Raw genomic sequence first — 25,814 nt, 5'->3', positions numbered from 1 at the left:
CAAAGGCTAACGAATTCCGCTTTGATTCGCGTTGACGCGCATGTGACGACGCCGTTCGACAGGCGCGCTTAGTTCTTCGCAAGACATACCTGACCATCACGTGATCAGTTGATGCGACGAATTGTTCTTGTACTGATCACTTTTATAAGCCTCTTTTATCCTTGATCCATGAAGTTGTTTTGTCAGTGCACTGGCTTTTTGGTGAGTGACTTTTGTTGGCGATTTTTTAAAGTTCCGTTGCATTTTTCATCACTTTTTTCCTGTTCTCCTTTGTCAAGATTACAAGATAATTGGCACGTTTCGTAGCCGAACTTCCCGCATGCGTTTTATGTCAAGTAACAAAAAAAAAAAACAACACTGCAGGAGACTTCGCGTGCGTCGTTGGAAAATATATCGCAGCGGTCTTGCTTTCAAAAGTTGTAAAAGTGATTGAAGCCGTTAAAGTCGCTGCGAAATTCCCAATTCACGTGCAGATTATAGGAAAGGGGAGATAACAGTGAGGAACAGTCGAAAATCTCGTGATAGCTAGGTGGTGCCCTGACCCGCCACGGTAGCTTAGTGGTTGAAGAGTTGCTTGCGCTAGATGGTGAGTTGCGCGGGTTCGACTTCTATGAGGGCGAAATTCAAGAGCACCCGTGTGCTTATATTTCGGTACACGTAAAGGCCCCACAACTACGGAAGGCCTCATAATCATGTTGTGGTTTTGGCAAGAAAAACCCCGGAATCATATTTTTAACGGTGGTGTCTTGATAGCAACCTCAAATATTACTCGAAGATAAGGTTGGAAAAAAAAAGAAGAAAAAGGTCGAGCGCCGAGGCAATCAATCAATCAATCAATCAATCAATCAATCAATCAATCAATCAATCAATCAATCAATCAATCAATCAATCAATCAATCAATCAATCAATCGCGCGAGTGACTTTTGTTTTCTTTGAAAATGATGAGGACTAAAGGCTTGAACAGCTTGATGCATGCTTATAACGTTTACCACTTATAAGTTGGGTTATAAATGCTTTAACCGCTTATAACTTGGCGATACAGCAAGATGACGGCGCTAAAACTGCACAAACCGAAAAGCATTGCGTGACACCGAGTATAATGTATACAAATATGGCAACGAGTTCGCTGGTGAAACGTAGGACTGACGTGAACACGAAGTGGCAAGAGCATGAACGGCAGAGTTCAATATTTCGTTGATGCGTCGGATCCGTTTGCTTACGTTTTATAGGCATGACTAGGCTTGTTTGCGTCGGTGCGTACGGATGAGTCACCGTCAAGACTGACGTGTCGGAGACGGCTTTGTTCGCAGTCAGCCGAGCTCACCACCCGATCATATATTCAACACACGGGAGCAGTGACGCAGTATACATCGCTGGCGTCTATATATATATATACACTGGTCCCTGTGTCACCTAAGTTATACTATACAAAAGTTTATTTCAAATATCGCATGCACCAAGAAACGATAAGAAAAAACGTAAGTGCTGCGCGAGGGAGCTTTCAGATGAAATTTAGGACAATAAACCGGGTGAAGAGAGGTTGAAAAGGGCATTGGAGTAGCCAGAGGGGTGGGGGTTTGGGGTGCTCAAGACCCCACTCCCTCCCAAGGTTTTACATTCTGTGTGTATGTGTATATATATTTACGCAACATGTAAGCAGACGGACGAACATACATATAAATAAGGGTCAAGGTGTGCCGATCCCGGAGGTAGTACAATGCGAGGTGAGGTGCAGAAAGGTTGCGAAGCTTCCGATCTCGGAGCCAGTGCAAAACCACATTAGGTGCAGGAAGCTTTCGAGACGGGGGGGCAAGGGTCGACTGAGAAGGAAAACATGATGGCTCACATTTAATCACAAGTTTAGCAACACAGTCAACGAGAGTGCCACTCTCAGGCGCACTTAAGTCTTGCATTAGGGTCGTTTTACTTTTTTATCATTTTTATTATTTTCTTTAATTTACTACTCTCGATTTCTGTACGTGCTCGTGAAAATTAACAAAATTTCATTTTACAATACACGGCGCACGAAATGGTATGAGAGACAACCGGACACACCCCTTCGTGTATTGACCAATTGTATGCCCTTTTTTTCGTTCGTTCATCGGCTCCTATCGTTGGATACCGGTGACAACCATCAGTGCATCGAGAAGACACGAGCTCCGTCTAAACAGAGTCAACGGACACGTCCTCGTAAACCTTTAGGATCCGAAACAGTGGCCCGGCAACGATTTATACACCCCCTGTGTATATATACACACACCTATATAACCACATATATATACGCCTATATATACACCCATATATACACCGGTGCGTGCTTTACGCCAAACGCGGTACGGGGGTTGTTAGCGGCAGTTCTATATGTGCGTCTGCACAAAGCGTGGGACTGCGAGGCGCCATTATTGTGACGGGTTCGCCAGTGTAAACGGGAAACGGGCCAGTCGGCGTGGGCTTACGTTTGGAAGGAGATAGAAAGAGAGAGAGAGAGAAATTAAGGAAAGGCGGGGATGTAAACCAAAATTGAAACGTCTGGTACTTAGGGGCTTACGACTTGGGTTCAACTTAAATTGAGAAGGACGCAGCGAATTGAAACTCATGATTACTGAATTGGACAAGGAAAGCAGAACGGTAGGCCTGAAAATTCGTATGCAGAAAACTAAGGTAATGTGCCACAGTCTCGAAAGAGAACAGCGCTTTGCGGTAGGTAGCGAGGCGCTGGAAGTGGTAAATTAATACGTCTACATGGGACAGGTTGTGACCGCGGAGCCGAACCATCAGACCAGGGCCGTAACTAAAGGGGGGGGAGGGGGTTCTGACACCCCCCGAAATTTTTTCAAGCTTTAACTTTTGACACTAAAATATTTGCAAGCCTTCACAGCGACCATCAGTTGATAAAGTTAGCCGTTCTCCGAACACCCTCCGAAAAAAATTCCTCGGTACGGCCCTGCATCAGACTGAAGTGACTAGAAGAATAAGAATGGGGTGGAGCATATTTGGCAGGCATTCTCAAATCATGAATGATAGTTTACCGCTATCACTCAAGAGGAAGGTGTATAACAGCCACATCTTACCGACACGTATGCCTACGGAGCAGAAACCTGGAGACTTAAAAAGAGGGTGCAACTTAAACTGAGGACGACTCAGCGAGCAATGGAAGGGAAAATGATAGGTGTTACCCTAAGGGACAAAAACAGAGCTGAGTGGGTCAGGGACCTAACGGGTGTTAAGGACATCTTAGTCGAAATCAAGAAGAAGAAACGGGCATGGGCAGGGCATATGTAGCGCGTATGCAAGATAACCGCAGGTCATTAAGAGTAACTGACTGGATTCCAAGAGAAGGCAAGCACACGAGGGGGAGACAGAAATTTAGGTGGTCAGATGAGATTTAAGGAGTTTGTGGGGATTGTGACGTCTTTCTAGCACAGAGGCCAATGACATCGAAGCGAAGCACCCGCAGTGATGAACATGAAGCGTTGACGTCATCCGTGACGTCAACGCTTCGTGGCAAACTAATACGTAGTAAGCATTGACGCCATTGCGGCAGCCATCTTAGGTTATTAGCACGTAGAGAAGCTTCGTTAGCGACGTAACGATCGATGGCTCCTCCCTCTTGTATGATACAAGTGCGTCAATTTATTATGCGCTCTATAAGAAACGTTAACGCCCTTAGGGGGATTAATTTGTCCTCAAACTATACTCGTCATTTATATGCCCCCCCCCCCTCTCTTTTTTAATACTTTTAACGTCATGGAACCCTGCTGACAGGTCACGTGTTGTCGGCATGACATAGCATGCTTTACAGTAAAATAACGGACTTACAATACTCCACTACTTCGAGGTATAGAGAGAATTGACTTTGAACGCGATAGCGTTGAAGAGATATTTTCGCAGAAATTCCGGCGTCGGCGTCATTGATTGTGAGTGAAAAATCATCTTGTCCGTGAGCGAAACATCGAAAAAGATGCAAATAAAATAAATAATAAAAATCTTCAGTTCGAGAGAGAACCGAACACACACATCCTGCCTGGCAAGCAGGTGTTATACCACAGACCCACGCCATTGCTTGAAAATGCTTCGGAGAAAAACACTCTATGCATGTCATGTAGTGGGAAGAGCTTCCTTAACGCACGTAATATATTGCGTGGCAGAAGCGTAGTATGGCGCGAGGCGTCAAAACATGTGAACTGCGCAACGAGTGGGTGTTTTAAAGGCCCACCCATTGGAATGCGCTCAGACGTATTTAACCATCGTCATCAGCAAAAGCATCAACAAAGTGAGCTGCGGTAGGTTCGTGTGTTGCGCCTTAAGGGCGCGTAATGGGCCTTTCGCTGATTCGCAAAGCGAGGAATCATGGCGTAGTGGGCACTTCGTAACTGTGCTCGCAGTAGGCATTGTAGGATAGTTTGAAACGGCCAATGTTACGCGCACAGACGTTCGCTTCCCCTCGGCACGGGTGAGGCATCCACTGAGAACCGAAGCCAATCAGCAATCGAGAAGGCGATGCGAATTGGGGCCGATTACGCTATCGCCTTCTACTCTTCAAGACGAAGCTCAAGCGTACTCCAAGTTATTTTGTGTCGGACAAGATACGCCGCCCCAATGGCGTAATCTCCGCAAAGAAACTAATACGTTTCTAGTCACGACAGTTCCCCTTGTAAAGGAGCGGACGCGTTAACGTTAACTGCACAATTTATGGACGAAGCAACAAAACTGCAACGGGGCAAAAGACTTTAGCGACGGACTTTCGAACTGCCGAGGTTCCAAGCTCCGGGAAAAACCACATACTTGAAGCCAGAACAAAGCGTGAACAGAGGAGGGTGCATGCGAACGCGGCTTTCCAAAACGTGAGTATAGAAAGCTCCTGCGAGCATGTGCATATGGGCGCCGCTACCTTGCACTGTTAGACGAGGGTTTTATTTATTTTTTATATATATCATGACGTGACTTGATAAGGTCAGGAAACGTTCAGTGAACCAACCCAACCGGTTTCATGTGTATATTGTCTAACTTAGCACTGATCATTTAGTTGTTAAAGGTACAAAACGGCAAGGTTAAATCGCTCAATATGGGTCCACCGACACCCATCCGTAAAATAGTATACACTTGAGGCGTGTGCGCATGGCGAAAACCGTGAGGCCAAAGCGATGGATGGCCGGATGGATGGATGAAAAACTTTATTTTGGTCTCCTAGGGCGCGCATATGCGCGCAGCGGACCGCTCCCCGATGGCGGCGAAGATCCCAGTACGTCCATCACATATCAAACGGGAAAATATTATTTTGTGCTTTTACGTGCCAAATTCAGGATTTGATCAAGATGCACGCTGTAGTGGTTGGTTCTGGATTAATGTTAAACACCTGGGGCTACTTACCGTGAACGTAAATGTATACGTACACCCTTGCAAATCTTTAACATCTCGCGATCGTTGACCCCTGGACATAGCAGCGCCTAATATAGGCGAGAAGTTACGAGACTACCTACATGATGTGCAAGAGCAGATCATCTGCTACGCTGTTTGCTTAGAAACGCATACACAATAGCAGCCGTATCAGTGCGATCACGTGTTCAGAAAGCCGATGTGACGCCGACCGTCGTATCACTGATCTCGTTGCTTCGCACCGATATTAGAAACTACCGTTTCGTGAAACCGACGCTCGTGCGATGTTATAAAAAAATTACAAGGATGTGTGCACATGCGCTCGCTTCGCGTGCAGCGAGCATACCGCCCGAACAAAGCGATGGCGGCCAAAATCGTCGTGCGCCTATCGTGCGCGCCGAGGAAAGAAGCAGCGATCGTCACACCTCGATTAAATCGACAGCCCGTACAAGCGCGTGGCGTCGCTGAAGAAGCGAACGGCGCCGCGGCGTCAGCGCGAGCACGCACACAAGTGGCGAGGTGCTCACTTGGCGGCTCAAGCTGCTACCGCGAGTGCGGAGCAACTGCCCTCGCACGCCCCCCTGGAAAAAGAACAAGACTCTCTCTCCCCTCAAGCACTTTCTCCCATCGCCGTCACCTCCTCTACGTCGGGGCAGCGCACCTTTTCTTCTGGGCTCGCACAGCTGGGCTGGCAGCGACTCAGAACTGCCGCCGCACACGCCGGGAGCAGTCAGCGGGTACAGCGCAAAGGGGAGCGGCCGCCGCCGGTGAGGGAGTGAGAGAGAGAGGATCAGCTAAAAATAATGACCGCGTGGGACCGGGTCCGGACCCCCGGTTCGCACCCTCCTCGCGCCACCCGAGGACCAGAGAGGCCCGAACCGACGACGGAGACGGCATCACCAGCAGCGGCCGCAGCGCCGCACGGGCGCCGGTACCCATGCGACCACCGATGACGCTCGGCCCTGAGGAACCGCTGTCCAGGACCTTCCGGAATGCCTCGTCGCCGGAGGTCCCCGGCTGTGGCACGTGAAGTGAGGTGCGCCCGTGGATGATCTGTCGCGTGTCCATGTTGTCCGCGATACAGTTAATGAGACTTGAAGCTTGAAGACGTTGTCGACACCGGTGCTGCCAGAACAGCCTTAGACGTCCCAATTGGATTACTCGCTCGTCGCGCCGATCTTGTAACGCATGCGCGTTGTGATACCTCACAGCTTGTGTTTATTCGAGACACTTTCTCTTGCCCCATTCCTCAGGATATTCGGTGCCCATTTCGATGAAGGCCTTCTGCAAGCGTCACGGTGAAAAATTGTGAAACTGTCGATATCTTTCATCTAAGTGCCATAGGTCGATTATCCTCTCCCGCCCAGCAGATCCTTTGCTTTTTGCGGCGCTCGCGGCAATCGCGTTTGGATTCACCAATAGACGACTTGAAGCTGTTTTCGGCTGTCGTTGTACTGGATGCAGGCTTCGCGCCGACGCTTCTCGTCATCGGGCGTTAAGTTTCGTTTTCAGTGCCTGCTACTTCCAGGCAATCAGTACGGAGTGATGTACTACAGTGCTGATGCAAGATTCCTGGACTGATTTCTCAGAAAACCTGTCTCATCTGTCGGCATTCGCGTCGAAAGATTCTCGCCCACGTAAGCCGAAGAACGGCAGGAAGAGCCGAATACACTTGTGCGATACAAATATGTGTAACAAAACAAAGAAACGCGTTCTGGAATTAAGCATGAAGAAGTTAGAACAGGTGTAGTGTTTGCAAAGTACGACGGACGCCATCGCCGCGGCGGTTCGCCTTCAGCTCCCGGCGACACCGTACTCGCGCAGGACTTGGATCTTCCGCACGGCTTGATGTGATGATCGATTAAGCTACCCGCAAACATTTCGTGCTTTCAGTTATAGTGTGCTGGTTCCGGGATTTGCGATTCTCGCGTGTCGAGTCGTTTAAAGCCTCCGGCGTCCAACGCGAAAGAGGTTCCAAGTTCGTTCTTGAGGTCCGGCAGTTGCAATAGATCGTCCAGGAGCGGCTATCTTGTGACGTCTTCAAAACAAGGGGGGCGTGTGTCCCATTTCCGTCGATGTGGCTTTCAAAGCGGCGCTAGATGAACTATACCTGCACGCTCTTCGTTAAGAACAAGTAGGTCGACGACCCTTCGTCGGAAGTAGACGGGATTCACCGCAGCGAAGCCAACGTCAGCAGACTACTGGCATCGCACGACCTACAATGAGTTCTGGGTACGGACCAGTGACCAGAGTCGCCCAGACTTCGATGACGCCTCGGCGCTCCTGCAACAAGCTCCGGTGCGCAGCCTGCAAAGAGAGCAGCTGTTGCTCGGAGCAAATGTGAGCTGCAGCTGCAGCAGCGTGCAGCTTATAGCTGATCGAGCTATTGCTTGGAGACCGCGTTTCGTGGCCCTGAGTGGGCGAACACAGCTGTGTGATCGCTGTGTAAGGGAGTTTTTAGAACGTCGCCGAGTGCAGACAGAAACAGATTTGTACATACGAGTAGGAAGTCCGACTCCTGCACGAAACAACGCTAGGGCGCACGGACTTTCGTCTTCAACGTGAGAAGCAGCGCCTGACGTCAGAGAGGGGTGTGTGTGTGTGTGTGTGCGTGTCTGTGGTTCGCGCTCGCTCCTGAGAGTGTGTGGTTTCGCGGCGGCGTGTCTTTTATCTTTGTGCTCACGGTTTAGTGACGTGTCTGCTGACGGCGACGGCGAATCCTGGTGACGCGAAGAGTGAAATATTCGTCGGACGCGAGGAAGAAAGAATACGGTAAGAAAAGAAGGCGCGACAGACAGACTTGAGAAGCGGACGAGTCGGACCCAGCCTGCCAGTTGCGTGGGCAATTTGTGTACGGAAGCCAAGTTGTCGGTGGTGTCTATCAAGCAGCACCTTGTATGTGTATACCGAACCCCTGAAGGCCGGGAAGGATTACGCTATGTGGCCGTAGTTTCGTCTGCGGCGTCGGCGACCTAGCCGGATTCCAGTGCGCTTCGCCCTCGTATCAACTACCTGCATCAACTACCTGGCCGTTTCGCCGAATCTGCGTCCCCCTACCGGAAGCAATCATGATTCCCAGAACGGTAAGCCACATATCGTTTTTCGCCAAAACTTCAAGGATTTCATTACCCGCCGCGGTGGTTTACTGGCTATGGTGCTTGCTGACCCGGAGGTCGCGGGATCGAATTCCGGCCGCCGCGGTCGCATTTCAGTGGAGGCAAAATGCTAGCTACAGGCGCGTACGCTTAGATTTAGGTGCACGTTAAAAGAACCCCGGGTTGTCGAAATTTCCGGAGCCCACCACTAACGGCGTCTCTCATAATAGTATCGTGGTTTTGGGACGTCAAATGCTAACAATTACTATTATAATCAAGGATTTCATTTCACGCACCGTTCCTGGGGCTTGCGCAGGAAAACGAGTAAAAGAAAACTAAACTTGGAACCCGATATAGCATTCCAGGAACAGACGACTGAAGATTTGTAATCGTATACGATTAGCTGAATGATGCGTGAGCGGTTGGTTAAGGCTGAGGCGGTTGAGTGCTTCTACGTACCGTCCTGTTTGCCTATCGTAAATCAAATTCATTGCAGCTGTGGAAGGGGGGAGATGCGCCGCGTGGATCTCGGGATGAGAGAGGGGCGCCAGCGTCAGCGTGTTTTGTGCCACAGGCATAAATACAAATGCAACGTTGAAATAGCAACCATGAAATGCGCTATTGCGCATCCAGGTCTGTCTCCCGCGTTTGTAACAGCGACTCAATTAATTTTGCAGAACTCCAGTTTGGAACAAGTCTGTATGCTTACGAGCACACCGGGAAGTAATTAGAGGCCGCATTTTGATTAACAAATCGGCACATAATTATGCGGTGTTCGGGCATTCTGGTCGATGTGACATTATCAAGATGAACTTTCAGGTTTATAAGAAACACTATTCGGAGCGCTGTTCTAAAACAGCCACTAATTAATTTCTTTAATACCAATCTATCTATTGTCTACACTCTTACCTTACGTTAGAAACGTTCGCTGGATCTCGACACAAGTGTTGAGAGGAAACAATGGACTGTTGGATAGCAACGCGGGGATTGGCTGTTCAGCCGGAGTTTTTACATCTGCGTGTCCCTCGCACGCAGCGTTCATCATAAGCTCCTGTGTGAACGAAGAAAACAACCCAGATTATAATACAAAGTACGAAGAAAAAGCATTTACAACATAAACACTGCAGGCTATAATGCCGATATTTCATCCGGTAATTGCCATTCGGATGAACCTGGCGTGTATAGTGGAAAGAACAATGACGTGGGATTCGAAAAACCTTTCACTCTTTCTTTCTGATCTCTGCCCCAAATGGAAACGGATGCGGGCGAATACCGCGCTAATGAAATGCATCGTTAGCACTGTCCCTTCTCGCACCCTTTGATACGACGCGCGTCATTCGGTGATGCGAGAACCTCGTCGCCCGCACGTGAATGACGTTTATGCAAATGAAAGCTTTCGGAGCAGCATCGCTCTATCGCGAGTTTCATCTCACAGTCGAGTGAGCACGTGCACAGTGTGCTGTTCTCGTAAGGCGCAGCTCTTTACGACTCTACTACGTGCTCTAATACTGATGTGCTCCTTACTATAAGAAGAACAATGTTATAGGCACTACGGATTGCGCCGGCACCGGGAGTGGTTATATGCACGACGACACTGCATGGCAGGGGCGTAGCCAGAAATTTTTTTCGGGGGAGGGGAAGGGGGTTCAACCATACTTTATGTATGTTCGTGCGTGCGTTTGTATGTGCGCGTGTATATATACGCAAGCAACACTGCAAAATTTGCAGGAACGGACTTGAACGAGCTGTCAACTAACGTTTCCGTTTGAAGGGAAGCCTTTCCTATATCTCACATATAGGTCATTTCTGAAGGCTGTCTGGAGTCAGGATTCGATAAACTTCGATACCGATCTGCAGAATGATTGAAATGTGGGCGCCGATCCTAAAACGTAGAGCTTTTGTTCCACAGTTATGCTTCAACACACCGTGATCACACGACTTGTCTCACGAAAAAGAATGCTTGAGACCAGTCATGTTTGTCTAGCTCATGGGCATACTTATTAAGGAAAAAAAAGTGGGACGAAGACAGTCATATGTGCGGGCCGGACCGCTAGCGAACGGTCCTCGGGCCGCGTGTTTGAGACCCCCGGTATATATATCCTTGTGACGTCGACGTGATCCTCGCGGCGCTGTTATTTCCCTGACGGTCCACGGCTCTTCTCTGTCACCGAGTCGTCGTCCTTATGAATGAACGAATGTTTCATTACCTTATACGTCTCACGCGAACGTGACGTTGATCGAAAAGCCTGCGTGAGAGAAATGAAGCAAAAGTACCACGTGACCGCGCAAGCTGCGCGTTCGCTTCATCTTTGCGGCGTTCGCGTGGCTAAAGAGAATATGAAAAGCGGCGTTCGCGTGGTACAAAATGCACGGTAAAATAGCTACACCAGATGGCTTTCACGCTCGATTACGCGAATGTACAAAGGATCCCTGTGTACAGACTGGTAAAGAATTGATTCCAGATAAAGAAACTACAAAAAGGTATACCGTTATAACGCTACACTCTGAGAACTGTGACTCTTCTTTTATACATGTGAGAATCACACCATGTGCACTCTCTTTAGAGAGGCACGCTGACTCTCTTTAGAGAGTTAAAATGACTCTCTTTAGGAGAGTCAACCATCCAAAAAGAGAGTCAGTGTGACTCTCTAAAGAGAGTGCTACATATGTGACTCTCACATGCATAAAAGAAGAGTCAAAGGACACCCTTTTTTTTTCTTAGAGTGTGCTTTTTTGTAGTTTCTTTATGTGAAATGCATTATTTACCTGTCTGTACGCAGGGTTCTTTATACATTCGCATAATCGAGCGTGAAAGCCACCTGGTGTGCAGTAGATTGGGGGCGTGAGGAAACGAGTTCGAGAATATGCGTTACGCAGGGGCGGCATGCCATGACGTAATCGTCGTTAGCCTCGTATTCGTTATTTTGCTACTGCTGCAACTGTGTATGTGAACGTATAGGGGCTGTATAGCTCGAATTCTACACGCAGCTGTTGTATGGGCGAGTGTACGATTGCGTGAATGACACAACCGCCGCGGTAGCACGGTGAACGGCTACGTCACGTGGCGCAGCTGATCGAGAGGTCGCGGGTTCGCACCGGATGCACTACGATGACAGCGGAATGCAAAAGCGCTTGCAAAAGCGATGATGCAAAAGCGCTTGTGTACGGTGATTTGTGCGCACGTCGTCAAATTTAAACCCGGAACTGACAACTATACGGCGTCCCACATAACAAACTGTGCTGTTTGGGGATGCTTATCGAAACTTTTATAACAATTATAATAATATTGTTACCATAGGTAAAATAGCGCAAAGGAAACACGGACGAGTAGACACAGGACTAGCGCTTTAGTCCTGTGTATACGTTGTCGTATTCACATTGCGCTGTCTTACCTATGAATACGCACCAATTGGCTCGCGTTCAGACGCTATTAAATATTCTTACGTAGCAGAAGCACTCGTTGAAGGCGCTTCGTTCGTGATTACATCAGAATGGCTGATTGGGCGAGTGTGTGATTCGTGATACTTGAAATACGAGCGCGTAACTTAAACAGGCACTTATGAATACATAGACAAGCGCATTCTGCGCTTGTCCCTGTCTTCCTAAGTCCCTGTGTAGTTACGCGCTGTTAGTTCAAGCATCATGATTACCAAGACGATGATACCGACGAGAGAGACTCGAGCCAGCTGTTCGTCTTGCTCAGTGCTGCATGCATACGCAGTTTGAAAAACACATGTGTGTAGTCCTTCCTGTGTCTGTCTTTCCCCGTAACAATATTACGGTATTATCAAACACAGGCATTTATACGCATTCTTGTGTATGCAGAGGCGACGCCAGAGAGCCCCCCCCCCCCTCATCAAAATTTCGCCTGCCCCCCTTTTAACCCCCAAACATAGTCAAAACACAACGCATAAGTTTCCCGCCTCACACGCCCACGGTGGTCTAGTGGTTACGGTGCTCGACTGATGACCCGAAGGTCGCGGTATAGAATCCCGGCGGCCGCCGCATTTCGATGGAGCCGAAATACTAGAGGCCCATGTGCTTAGGTTTAGGTATACGTTAAAAAAAACACCAGATTGTTGAAATTTCGGCACCCGTCCGCTACGGCGTCCCTCATATTCATATCGTGGTTTTGGGACGTAAAACCCCAACAGTTATTATTATACATCAGGTACGACGCTGTGGAAGCTGCTCAAGAAGTTCGTTCAGCGAAATGTATTAGTCCGCGTATCTCGCACGTGGATTTCGTCGTTGCAAACGTGGCCTCCGCGATCGGCTCCGGCTGCGCTTTATCGGAACTAATCGCGGAGGCCACGATACGAAAAGCAGAGAGATGCTAAGCGATCCAGAAGGACCTATTGACAAGCGTGTGAAAAACGGGGCTTGCGTATTTCCAAGGCAAAAAGCATCTTCATTTATTACTCAGTCTAAAAACGAAAAAAAAAAATCTTATTACGGGTGCTACAGCCAAATGAATCTAACAGACCATTAGGCCAGGAAATGCATCGAAAACGTTGTTGCCTTTAACTGTATTGTAGTAATTCTGACGTAAATTGAAATGAATTGAAATCGACCAAAAACCCGGCGGAAGAAAAATCCCACCACCGACGAAAAGGGTAATTTTTCGTCCCCTTCAATTAATTTCAATTTACGTCACAATTACAATTAAGGACAACAATTAACATCCTCTGTGCTTTCCCTGGCCTAATTGTCCGTTCGATTCATTTGGCTCTGTCTAACATATAAACTAGCCCCTCGGAAAAGAAAAAAGAAATCCCCTTCTTTCAATAATTGCGGGTGGTAAAATAATTGCACTGTTTCTTGGTGAGAACGCATATATACTGCAAGAAGTCCCGCTATCTCTCATAGCGTTGCACTTGATGCATGAAACATATTATAAATATCGCCTGTACCGCGGAGCCCTCGATTCGCGGTTACCATGGTTACGACAACGTGTAAGCACAGGTGCGCGCAGTGGGGGATCCGACGGCGCGCAGGAATTCTGTGCTTAGTTTGACGTGCTTCACCGCGCTTTCTTTGTATGTACACTGCGTGCACAGAAGACTGCAGGGAGTATGGAATGGAATTGTTGAAATAGCATCGCCGCCGGGAAATTTCCCCGCCGCCAGAGTACGATTTACAATAACGCAAGCGTTGTACGCGGGTGAATCGGTTGCCGACTGTCGACTAAATGCAGCGGATCAGAGCTCTGCATAATGGCCTCGCTGCAACAATTTTTCGAAGATGCTTGTGTTGACTGGCCCGTGAAGCTGGTGATGTTTCAAAAAACCCACCGACGCGGAAAGAAACACGTCACGTGCACACACAAAAACCCTCCACACCCACAGGTGTCGCGCACGAAAGAAATAATCGATAAAACAAAAAGACTATAGTCTTCTGCCGGCCGTTACTGCACCGTTTCAGCGCAGCCTAAGAAACACTAGCATTTTCAGCGCAGCCTAACAAACACTAGGGTCTTTAGAATTAAGTATCTGTGTATTTTCTAGTAAAGGAATACACAACGTAATACTTACGTACTGATGTTGCGCCTCATATATGCGTGATATTTGCTTTTTGATCGACAATGTTCACAAGTATGAAAGACGCTAGCAGTTCAAGATGGCTAGGCGTTCAGCAAGTGCTTAAACGTTGGCCGGGTGGTTGGATCGTGTGGCAGACAGACAGAAAGACCGACAGACCAAAATTTCTTCGTTGAAGTATCCAAAGAAAGACTATCGTCTTTAAAAATATTTTCCTTCCGGGGCTGGGGTTTGAACCCAGTTCCCCTGGTCAGAAGGCGAGTGCCTTGACCATCAGGCTACGCGCCCGTGATTTCCCAATGTGAACTGAACCGAAGCAGACGAATGCGTTCCACCCACGATGCAAAGGACAATCGGGAAGCAGTGCAGTTGCCATGGGCGCTTCAATGAAATATTTCGGGTTGGTGGAGTAAGAGCGATCTGCTGGAGAACGCGTGAGGTGCATATCAGGAATCACACATTTCAGTAAAATTCCGACTTCGAGAAAATTGTTTCTAACCCGCGTTCCCGTGATCGTGCAGTGGTCCTTTCATTGGGCCGTTGCTGACGAAAGCTGGAAAGAACACGAAAGACGCCATGCCGATTCAGGCCGAAAACAGCGTTCTGGGGATGGGCGCTACCTTCTTTGTCTCTTCTTTGCTCGTCCTCGTTGTATGCGCTGTGAAACCTTTGGATTGCGCTACCTAGAAAGAAAGAGAAAGAAAGAAAGAAAGAAAGAAAGAAAGAAAGAAAGAAAGAAAGAAAGAAAGAAAGAAAGAAAGAAAGAAAGAAAGAAAGAAAGAAAGAAAGAAAGAAAGAAAGAAAAGCCCTCATTTACACAGTAGGGGAAGGGCTTCTTAATGTTTTTGTTTGTTTAGCACTGAGGCGTGCTGTTTTAATGTTCTGCGTGTGCCTCTTAATCATTAATTATACCCGCATAAGTTCAGGCGCACATGTGTAAACTCGTGCATGGTGTTGCTGAGAAGTGTACCTGTGCATGTTTTAACAATGCCGGTAACCAGCTCACCCAGGTTTCAGAAGTAACATAACGATGTGCCCTTATCTTTAAAGAAATTTTTTCGTTGACGGCTCATCACATTTTCCGAGGTATTTATTCCGTGTAAACAGCGACTGACGATTAGCTGCGTTTTACAATGATTTAAGGAATGGAAAAACAACGCAACTGCGAAGTGAACTATATGCGCTCACGAACGCCAGAATGAGGGCAAACGGCGAAAGAAGGAAAGAGACCGAAAGAAAGAAAACACGTCCTGATATCCTTGATTCTGCCGTCATCCGTAACCTACGACGTCATCTTGAAAAAAAAAAGGGGGACACGCAAACAACGACAACCTGCTGTATAAGAAAAACAAACAAACAAGTTGTGCGGTGCGTGAAATGCTGAAAATAGAGATGCACACGTATAGCAAACAAAACAGCTCGTTTACTGACGTTGCCGCCGGTGGACCAGCCTTCATCAGAGTCTGATGAAGGCCGGTCCACCGGCCCAAGTGCCAGTAAACCAATTGTTTTGATTGTTAATTGTATGCATGTTTATATGTTGAAATATTTCTTTGTGTTCAGCGCTGTCGTGTATATTATGTTCGTAAAGTAAAATTCAGTGAGAAATATCTTCAGTGAAATGAGAAACGATACCGTGGGGTGAAACAATAACCCTTCGTTATTTCTAGTAATAAATCAAATAAGTACCTTTTCTTTACTGCAGATAAGTTAGATAGATAGATAGATAGATAGATAGATAGATAGATAGATAGATAGATAGATAGATAGATAGATAGATAGATAGATAGATAGATAGATAGATAGATAGATAGATAGATAGATAGATAGATTAGATAGATAGATAGATAGATAGATAGATAGATAGATAGATAGATAGATAGATAGATAGATAGATAGATAGATAGATAGATAGATAGATAGATAGATAGATAGATAGATAGATAGATAGATAGATAGATAGATAGATAGATAGATAGATAGATAGATAGACAAGACAGATAAATAGATAGACAGATAAATAGATAGATAGATAAATAGATAGATAGATAGATAGATATATAGATAGATAGATAGACAAGACAGATAAATAGATAGATAGATAAATAGATAGATAGATAGATAGATAGATAGATAGATAGATAGATAGATAGATAGATAGATAGATAGATAGATAGATAGATAGATAGATAGATAGATAGATAGATGGATAGATGGATAGATGGATAGATGAGATAGATAGATAGATAGATAGATAGATAGTATGCACGTCATCTACTCATGCAAGCTTCATTCTGTGCTGTTTACGTGAACTGCACCAGGCAGCACAAAGTAGTATGCCACCACCGGTACACTACTATGTCCTCTTCTTTTTGTTGTTCTTTCTGCAGTAACAAGAATGCAAAACATCCTGTTTAGTGCAGCTGTTGTAAACTACATCCACTCACTATTACGTGACGTCTACGCCACCATTCATGGTTATGGCGGCGGGCGTACGAACATCCCGTCCAATGAAGGTCGCATATACGCGCTATGCAGCGCACGAGGTATATAGAGAGGGCGTTCTACGATAAGTCGCCAAATTCATTCAAAAGTCTACTCACTCAGACTTATCCGTAGGTTTGACTCTGAGTGAGCTCAGCTGAGTAGAGTACTGGTGAGTTCAAGTCCGAATGAGGGCGGATGAGTAGACTTTCGGTGAGTCTGAGCGCGGGTGAGGCCGTGCTGACGGCTGCGCTGAGTATGAGTCCGAACGAGGACCGGCCGTGTAAAGATCCGGTGAGTGAGCGAATTCACTTTATTTTGTCGGCATAGAAAAAATGGTTGATGCCTATTTCATGAAAATAACACGAATGTGAAATATGTCTTCGTACAAGCAGTTGCAGCTCTGCTAAATGCTAGGAATGGCAGGTGCCCAAGTTTATGCACTGTTACAAAAAAAAAATGCAACAGATACAACGCACTCTGTTAGAATCACTGTTTAGGCGGTTTCCACGACCGTTCCTGACAGAACTTGTCTCAGAGGCCTTCCTTTGCTGCCCCTGTAACCGGAAGGGGATTAAGAGACCGGAAGTGGAAAGCCGAAGTGAATAAAAAAACGTCTCACACGGATGCATGAAAACTAGTGCACTCTTTAGTGGCGCCATTTCCGTGACGGAAATTACGTGCGCAAAAGAGCACGCCACAACTTCCGTGATGCAAATAACGTCTGTCAAATTTTCGTTCGATCCCGACGTAAAGCGCTTCTTTTTCGCATTAACAAAATGTACCCATAATTCCGTGGCTCTGACTGCGACGCGACACTTCGCGCAGCATACACCGTACAAGGGCAAAAAAAAAAAAAGGATCGATCATGGGAACGTTCGCTGATGCTTGCGGGATTGCACCGCTAATCAAAGGCGTTCGCACAGGCGTATTGTCCTCAAGGAGCACAAAAGTGGCTTGTGGACTGACGAGCTATGGGGACCGTGTTCTGGATAATGTGCACGCCCAGCGGTCGTTCGTCCAGCCGTGGCAATGCGTTAGGAAGTATTTCAATTTCTGAATCATATTGAAGACACTGACAGACTGACGGTCGCGACGTTCTTTTCGGTACCGCAGACCTCGCACAGAGGACTTTCTGTCGCTTCGTTTCTAGGCGGGGCACAGTGGGGGCAGAAGTGGCGCCCCCCCCCCTCACCCTAGTCACCGAATGTGGCCGTCTAGTCTGCCCCGCACCGAATTATTAACCTCTGATGATGGAATTAACGATAGCAAAGTTTTCCGAGAACGAGGCATCCGTTTAACTTGATTATTGTTTCACTTTAGCGTTCCTTTAAAGACGAGCGATGCTTCACGTCGAAGAACTGTACGAATGCAAGTCGAAAATTCAGGCGCGGCCCGTAGAAAGCGAGCCGGGCGCTGTTGCCGCAAGCGCGGGCGCCCAGGTTTTCTAACGCAAGGGCCCGGACCTGTGAGCCAGCTGTCAAAGAGAAATGGATTTGCGTCTGGAATTCCGAAGACGCGCTAGGAGCGCGCAGCGAAAGGTCGCAGCGAGAGGAAGGGAGATGAATGACGGTCGTCCACACCACCATTTTGCTTGCGACGTCACGGCGTTGTTTTGCACTCCGGTGGGAAAAGTGCGCCGCCGCAAGTTGCACTGCTCTTCGTATAACGAGCTCTCGCAGGTGTTGTTTACTCTCGATTCCTTTTTCAAAGAGCGACGACCTTCGAGGACTTATAAAGCAGAATGAGAAATTCAGGTATAGAACGAGCTCGGCTTGTGTCTTCTGTGTATACGTATCAGAGCATCACTGGACTGACGTTCGTTGAAGATAATGTTGCCGTTCTAACTGAGGATATCCTGCGTGTTTCGCTATCCTAAAAAAAAAGCGCAGTAGCAAAGAGTACAAACTCTTGGGCTTACTTATTTAGGTACATTCATTGAAGCCATAACGCTGAAACCTAACAGGACAGCGCACGTCCTACCCTTAAGCTTCCTTCAGCCCCGTGTTTTCAGCGTTATGACTTCAACGCAGTAGCAAAACTGCCGGTCCCGGTTACGGTTGGAAGAGTCACGTGACCTGGGCATAAACGTCAAAGATGTCGTCGTCGACTCTAGCTCTGACAGCAGTGATGCCGGCAAAATATTGAGAACCTCGAAATGGCATGGCGTGTGCTACTGGCTCTCCACTAATGCGGGCGAACCATTGATACTGGCAAAATAACGATATTTATGTAATGTCAGAACTCACTCAAGCAGCGACATAAACATTCTCATCAATCCGTTTACCAACAGCGCTCTGTCTCGTGTACTTTCGAGCGGCCATGGGGGCGTTGCTGCGATTTGTTCGAGAAACCGGACTGAACGGCAAGTTATGACTGGTGTCAGACAATGTTGGTGTGTTGCTTTTAGAAAGTGTCATTGTCATGACTTTGCAGTGTCTTCACAGACTCTCTTCTCCTCTTTCATTCTTTCGCATCCCCGTTACCCTCCCCCAGTACAGGGTAACCAACCGAAGTTCTTCCTGGTTAACCTCCCTGTCTTTTCTTTACCCCTCTCCCTCCTCTCTCTCTCTCTCTCTCTCTCTTGTGTCATTTCTCGTGTTTGCGCTCTTTCTTGCCTTAAAGCAAGCATGAACGTACACCAACTCACCCAACAAAAAAGTTCCCTTACGCCCACCAAGAATCCGCTCACGCTGATTCAGAAATCACTGAAGTGAGTAATCGGCCCCCTTCTCAAGCTACAACTGCATCAATTTCGTGCGCAATCTCGTCGGCTTGTAGCGCCTCTCGCGGATCAGAAGAGCACAGTACGCGAGCTTCGCTCGCGCCTGTTTTGTATGGCCGCGCATGCATGTGCAGCTCGGAAATTTCATCAGAGGTCAACGACCTCACCCTGTCGACTTCGTATTTAAGTCTGTCTAGCGCGGACACGTACGACGAAATCGCGGATACCGATTCTAGCATCTTCCTAAACCTGACCATCATCGTCGTCATAATGATTGGATTAGTTTGAAATGAACTTTATATGTCCAACGATTATGGCTGCTGGTGCCTGGGGCTAGGCTAATAATAGTCATCATATTTTACATAGATTGCGGGAACACACGGCATCTGTGGTGTAGTTCTTTAGCGTTCTCTGTTTTCCACTTGCTATTTCAACGTACGTAGAACCACTGAAGCGAGCTTCTCCGCACAATGGTTCTGATTGCAGAGAAGCTAGCTTCGGTGAATTTGTGCTTGTGTGGTTAACAAGTAAGAAAGAATAGTAAAAAGAAGACATAAAAGACTCGTTTCCTTCTTACAACATTAACAAAAAAAGAAATTACAGCAGAAATCGAGTAGTTTCGGTATTGTGAATTCGAATGGCGTTACGGCGACTCCTCGGTGAAAACGCGCCAAGTTTCTCGATCGCGCTGTTTTGCACGCGGGACATTCCTAAGGGCGTTCACGTCAGCCTGCCGAGGCATGCGCCTGTGGCATTGTTAAAGCGCCGGGCTTTGGTACTTCAGGCCCAGCGTTCAAATCCCATCGTCGGAACGAGACTTCACTTTTTAACGCAATAGCGGTTAAGAGCTCGTTTTGCAGAAATTCCGGTGACGGCATCGATATCGGCATCGGCGTCTTTAGTTGTAGGAAAAAAATTCGAAATAGGTGCAAATAAATGAATAATAACAAAACTTTGGTTTGAGTGGGAATCGAACCCAGACCTTCTACGTTGCAAGCAGGTGCTCTACCACAGAGCCACGCCATTGCTTGGAAATGCTGCCGAAAAATGCACCCTTTTCTGCGTGGCCCACCTGTCTGTCACCCTTCACCTCTATAGCTGCGGACACGCTTTTAGCAGGAGGCAGTGCGCCGGTGAGTTGCTTCAGCCTCCTCCACGTCACGCGTTTTATTAGGGCCAGTGGGAAAAGAGAGAAAGAGGAGGGGGCGGGGGCAGACCGACCGGCGCTCGGTCGCGGAGCACGAGAACAATTAGCCAGCGGCTGCTGCTTCTGCTGTGAGGCCTCGCGCGAGCCTATCTTTAGCAGTGGCACGAGAATATAAAAGCACGGCGATGCGGTAACCGGTGGCGGGCCACGGCCACAGGCGCGTTTAGTAACGCCGATCCGCATTAGCGCAACCTTGGAACCGTCTCCGCAGCATGTGCGAAGGAACAATCTCCAGGGGGTGCACAGTGGCGCACGCTCGAGTTGTGCCTTTTGTTCTCGTGATGTGTGTGAGTGCGACTGGTAAGAAGCATATACCTGGTTTACTGCACACTTGCGCTCCGAGCCCACCGTGGTAGCTTTGCGGGCTGTGCTTGGGCTTACGCTGCTAAGCTCGAAGGTCCTCCACTGAGGCGCGCCTCCATAATAATATCGTGCTTTTGACTCGTATACAGCGCCAATCTACAAGTCTCCTTGCGCTGCGCAGAAGCTGTCCGAAACGTCCACCTCTGTGGTACAGTGGTTACTGTGCTCGGCTGCTTACGCGAAGGTCGCGGGTTCGATCCGAGCGGCGGCGGTCGCATTTCGATGGTGGCGAAATGCTAGGGGCTCCCGTACTGTGCTATGTTCGTATACACGTTAAAGAACGCCAGGTGGTCGAAATTTCCGGAGCCGTCCAATGCGGCGTGCCTCATAATCCTATTGTGGTTTTGGCACGTGAAACCCCAGGTATTGCTATTGAAGGTATCTGAAATGGAAGCTGCAGTTCGAGGACGCGAGCAGTGACATTTCAGCTTAAAGCTATTTAATATGTCTTACGTTTCTCTATAGTGCAGGCAGTAACAGCTGCCGAAGCAGGAGAAGCTTCACGCATACAATGTTCAAAAACATCAACAGTAGTTCTCTCTACAGTAGCACTGCATGGGCAAAGAGTTCCATTCAACTGCCAGTTCAAGAGATTAAGGGTACTGAAAAAGCTTCGTTATGGCGAAGCTTTCTCAACACCCTTTATTTTCAATGCCCTTTAACGAAGTGCTTTGTTATCACGAAGTGCGGGCGTGAAAGTGCGACGGTAGCAAATGCGGTTTACGATTTAAAGCGACGTTGTCCTGGTACAGCAACAACAAAAAAAACGAGATAGATCGAGAGAGAAAAAGAACGATAGTCAAGCACGGTTGTGTACAACAGCGTTTGCAGTTGGTACAGCGTGGTTGTGACCGATTACGTATAGATATACGATCTGATAAGATAAAGCGAATGGTTGCCGCCACTGAATGTGCCCCAGCATCGTAGTGCACGCATTAAGGGATGTGCACCGTCACCCGCGTCCCGTTTTGTGTGGCTGCCCAAGAAACCGATCGAATGTGACAGGTACGCGTGATAGACATGGAGAATACTCGTTTCCAGGTGCCTCTTCTGAAACAATATTGATAGAGACGAGTGTGGTGAGATGGCGAAAACAAATTTATGTATGTTTTAAAATTTATTTGCACACGGGGGAGTTGATTACTGTTAGGGCAAAGTGTAAGGAACTCATCAAAATCAGCGACCCCGTATAATAACGAAACGCAGGTGTTGAAAGGATATTTCTTTCGGCGTCTCCCTGTTCTATTATATGCACACTCATGCGCATCTTTCATCTTTGTTTACTTATTTACACAATACCTGACAGGCCGCTCGTTCGAAGGAGGCATCTAATGAAGCTGTACATTCCGCACAGTACAAAATACCACAGCATGTCCAATCCAAAAACGTCGGCACGTATATAGAGAACAAATAAAGATATATTTTACGAAGACGGCAAGGACCAACCACAGCTGAAAAGAAGCGAGGCAAATGTCATGACGTAGAAGATAGCCGTGAAGAAATAGTGCTTGAAAAACAGTACAGAATCGCGCAGCGGCGCCGTTACCTTCGTTATCTATTTCTTTTTGTGTGTGAGGAGGAGCAGCCCGGTGTCACTGGCAGTCACCGACATTCTGCTAATTACATTATATTCAAGAATAAGAAACAACAAAAGCGAGTGCCTGGAACGCCGGAGGTCGATGTACCTATATCCAAACAGGTTGAAAATGTCACAGTCCTTTCAGGCAACGGTAAGGAGGTGCACAGGCGAAAGCCTATGCTCACAGGCTTTCGCTTGGCTTTCGCCTTTCATAGACGTTCATTTAATCACCTTGACGTTTTCGGTTGATTGCATTGTTCCTCACCTCCCCTCCCTCCCTCCCTACTGAAGCTTTCGTCAGCTCACTCGGGTTTGCACTAGCTTCGGGATAAGACCTCCTTCAGTCAAGCAACGATGTCGTGTGATTATACCGTCAGATGATGTCATGATATGATGACATTGCGGTGTATTAGCAGGGTTGAAGATTGTGCTAGTTGGTTCAACGTTATTAAGACTGCATCGCAAATAAAACAAGCACCAGAAAGAGTGGGCACACAGCGTTGTGTTCGTGCTCACTCTTTCTTGTGCTCGTTTTTGGTGATTTGTGACGTCGTGGTGTGGTCGCATTGTGACGTCACTGATTAGTGAAGTAATTTTTCGCGCCGTACGCGTTGTCAACACTGGATTCATAAGGCTTTCACCTTATAATATACTCACAAAAGCAAAAAAAAAAAAATCAGTTTCACCGCAAGGGCGATGCAGTCAGTACGATAGCAACAAATTGTAATGTTATACAAGGTAAGGCTGGCAGCTAACTCTTTTGGATCCAGTCTCGCGTAATTCTACAAAACGCTAGTGTAAGATAATACGGCCGGTCCATGGGAGAGAAGCAGATTTCGCACAGTCTCTTCGCGTTGTGGGCCCAGCACGTAGAAAGGTATACGAACCGTCCGCTGATGCCTGCCGAGATAGCGCGCGCACCAGCGATCGCGGCTGCGCCCCCCCCCCCTCCCGTTGGTCCCTTCATGCTTGTTCAAAATGGCGCGTCGTTTCCTCTCTGCTTGAGCAGCATTCGACGGCGGGCGATGTTATCGCATGCGCCCTCCGAGCGACGGAGATGGGCCGGCTCGTTTCATCTCTGCTTCAGCCGCGTTCGTCGCCTCCGCTCGCGCGCTTTTACCCGCGGGTAGAACATACGATGCGCGGGGGGATGCTATGGATTTGGACTTTATACGGAACATGACGGCGACGGCAAAAACCTGTCGAAAGTGTCCATATAATTGTAATCGCAATAATAATGTGCGAAATCCGCGCTAGTTGAACAATTTCATCCCCTCAACACATCGTGGTATTGTGGTGCGCCAAGACGTGAGAGACAGCGAGAGAGAGAGAGAGAAGGGTAGAGAGGTTGACCAGGTTTGCTACCCTACACGGGGTGAAGGGAGCAAAATAATAGAGAAAGGAAAAATGAAAGAGAGGCAAGCAATACGCTCGCACGCAAAGCAACGCTCACCGCGCATACCAGTAAGCTTACAAAACGGTCGCGGGATCGAATTCTGGCCACGGCGGCGCCGCGTTTGCTAGAGGTCCGTGTACTTAGATTTAGGTGCACATAAAGATCACCAGATGGTCAGAATTTCCGCAGCCATCCATCACGGCTTCCCTCAAAATCATATCGTCGTTTTGGGACGTTAAACCCCACCAATTATTATTATTATTATTATTATTATTATTATTATTATTGTTATTATTATTATATTATTTATTATATTATCATTATTATTATTATTATTATTATCTATTATTATTATTATATATTATTATTATTATTATTATTATTATTATTATTATTATTATTATTATTATTATTATTATTATTATTATTATTATATGCGAGCTGTTACAGAGTACGGTTCAACTGCGACTGTCTCAGATGAAGTAGGCTGCAATCTGTGATGTGTAATGAAGGCATGCAAGGTCTGGTTCCAATGTGGTCATACGCATTGCTCCAAAGCACGCACTGGTAGCGGGATGCTTCCTCAGCAACATCGATCCCACGCCGCCTCCCCCGCCTCGCTCTCTCTCTGTAATCTATCTGTATTCCATTATGTTAATTTGATATGACAGCTAACTTTACTGCTGCACAGCTGCAGTTTCCAGACGTTCGATGCGTGCGTCACAGTGTTTACCAGAATTCGAGCGAGGTTGAATTGGACGACAGAACTTTCGTCACAATACTATTTCCGTCTTCCCATTAGATATGTTTTATTGTCACATCATTAGCAAGTCATCTCCCGCCCCCATCCCAATACCATTATCTCTCTATTCAACTATACTAATTTGATATGATGATAACTATAACTGATGCTTCGCAGATGCATTGGCCAGACGTGCGATAAGTGCGTCAAGCGGTGTTTACTGGAATGCCAGCGAGGTCGAAATGGACGACAGCGCATACGTCGCGACACTGCCACAGTCCGAACACGACCGACATAGCTTCCTTATTTATTTCAGCCAAATGATTGCTCTTAAATGGTCACGTAGTCAGCTGCCTTCCGATATACAATTTTGGATATGAGCGATCGGCTGTTATAATGGATGGGTTCGGCGCGAAGAAGGAAAGGTGTCTACGGTTAAACTTCGCTCCCCCTAATCGAGAAGCCTGCGCGCGCCTAGATGCCCGAGCCGTGCTCCCAACTATCTATAGGCTGCACCAATAGCGTCTTTCCCTCTCTTCAACCTCTCACCCTCCTCATCTAGCCCAGGGAGGTAGGTTGGCTCCAAGGAAGAATGGACAAGGAGGAGAGATAGAGAATTGCGCGACACCATTGAAGCCATAACGTACTACATCGGCCCAATACGGGATCTCCACCTTAGGGCACGCGGTAGGTTTTAGTGCTCCTGCTCCGCGGGCAATGTTACCGACCAGAACTTCCGGTGTACCCGCCGCTGTGGTACAGTGGTTGCGGTGCTCGGCCGTTGACCCGAAGATGGCGGGTTCGATGCTGGCCGCGGCGGTCGCGTTTTCGATGGAGGCGAAAATGCTTACACTACGGCGTACCTCGTAATAATATGACATCTCAATCGTAATCATAGGACATCATAATCGTGTAACATCTGCCCAAGGCACAGCCCGACGATGATGCATCGAGTGCCAGACACACCATTGCCTGCGCAGAAGACGGCGGCACGGATGGTCGGACGCGCCGTGGTCTTCGACCCACATCTGCGAACAGAAACACGCCCACATCTCGCCATCCCTACACGCGTATGCACATTGTTCTCGAGGCCTCTTAGATGCGACGGTGCTCCCCGCCGAGTGCAGATAGACAGCGTAGTGACTGAAGAAGCGCGCGTGCTCTGTAACCTTCTGCTCTGGGACCATTCGGATGATTGACGGCGCGCAGCCAAGCCAAACACGCGATGAATAATTCATCGATTGCAATCACCGTCGTGATATCAAACAGTGTCGTGGAACGGTGCCGTATAGGCGAGCGAAATGGC

At 47.6% G+C, this 25,814-nt stretch overlaps 1 protein-coding gene across 1 annotated transcript in view; it reads left to right on the top strand.

Moving 5' to 3' along the window:
• Nucleotides 1-5,797: 5,797 nt before the first annotated feature.
• The window catches only part of LOC119373720 (open rectifier potassium channel protein 1), a 107,752-nt gene continuing 87,735 nt past the window's right edge, over nt 5,798-25,814 (top strand). Inside the window, exon 1 of the mRNA XM_037643781.2 lies at nt 5,798-8,460. Within this exon, the coding sequence (XP_037499709.1) occupies nt 8,446-8,460 (15 nt within the window). The 5' untranslated portion in view covers nt 5,798-8,445. The remainder of the gene's footprint in view (nt 8,461-25,814) is intronic.

The sequence above is a fragment of the Rhipicephalus sanguineus genome, chromosome 11 (genome assembly GCF_013339695.2).
Source record: "Rhipicephalus sanguineus isolate Rsan-2018 chromosome 11, BIME_Rsan_1.4, whole genome shotgun sequence".
Lineage (NCBI taxonomy): Eukaryota > Metazoa > Arthropoda > Arachnida > Ixodida > Ixodidae > Rhipicephalus > Rhipicephalus sanguineus.
This window is presented reverse-complemented; position numbering and strand designations above follow the sequence as displayed.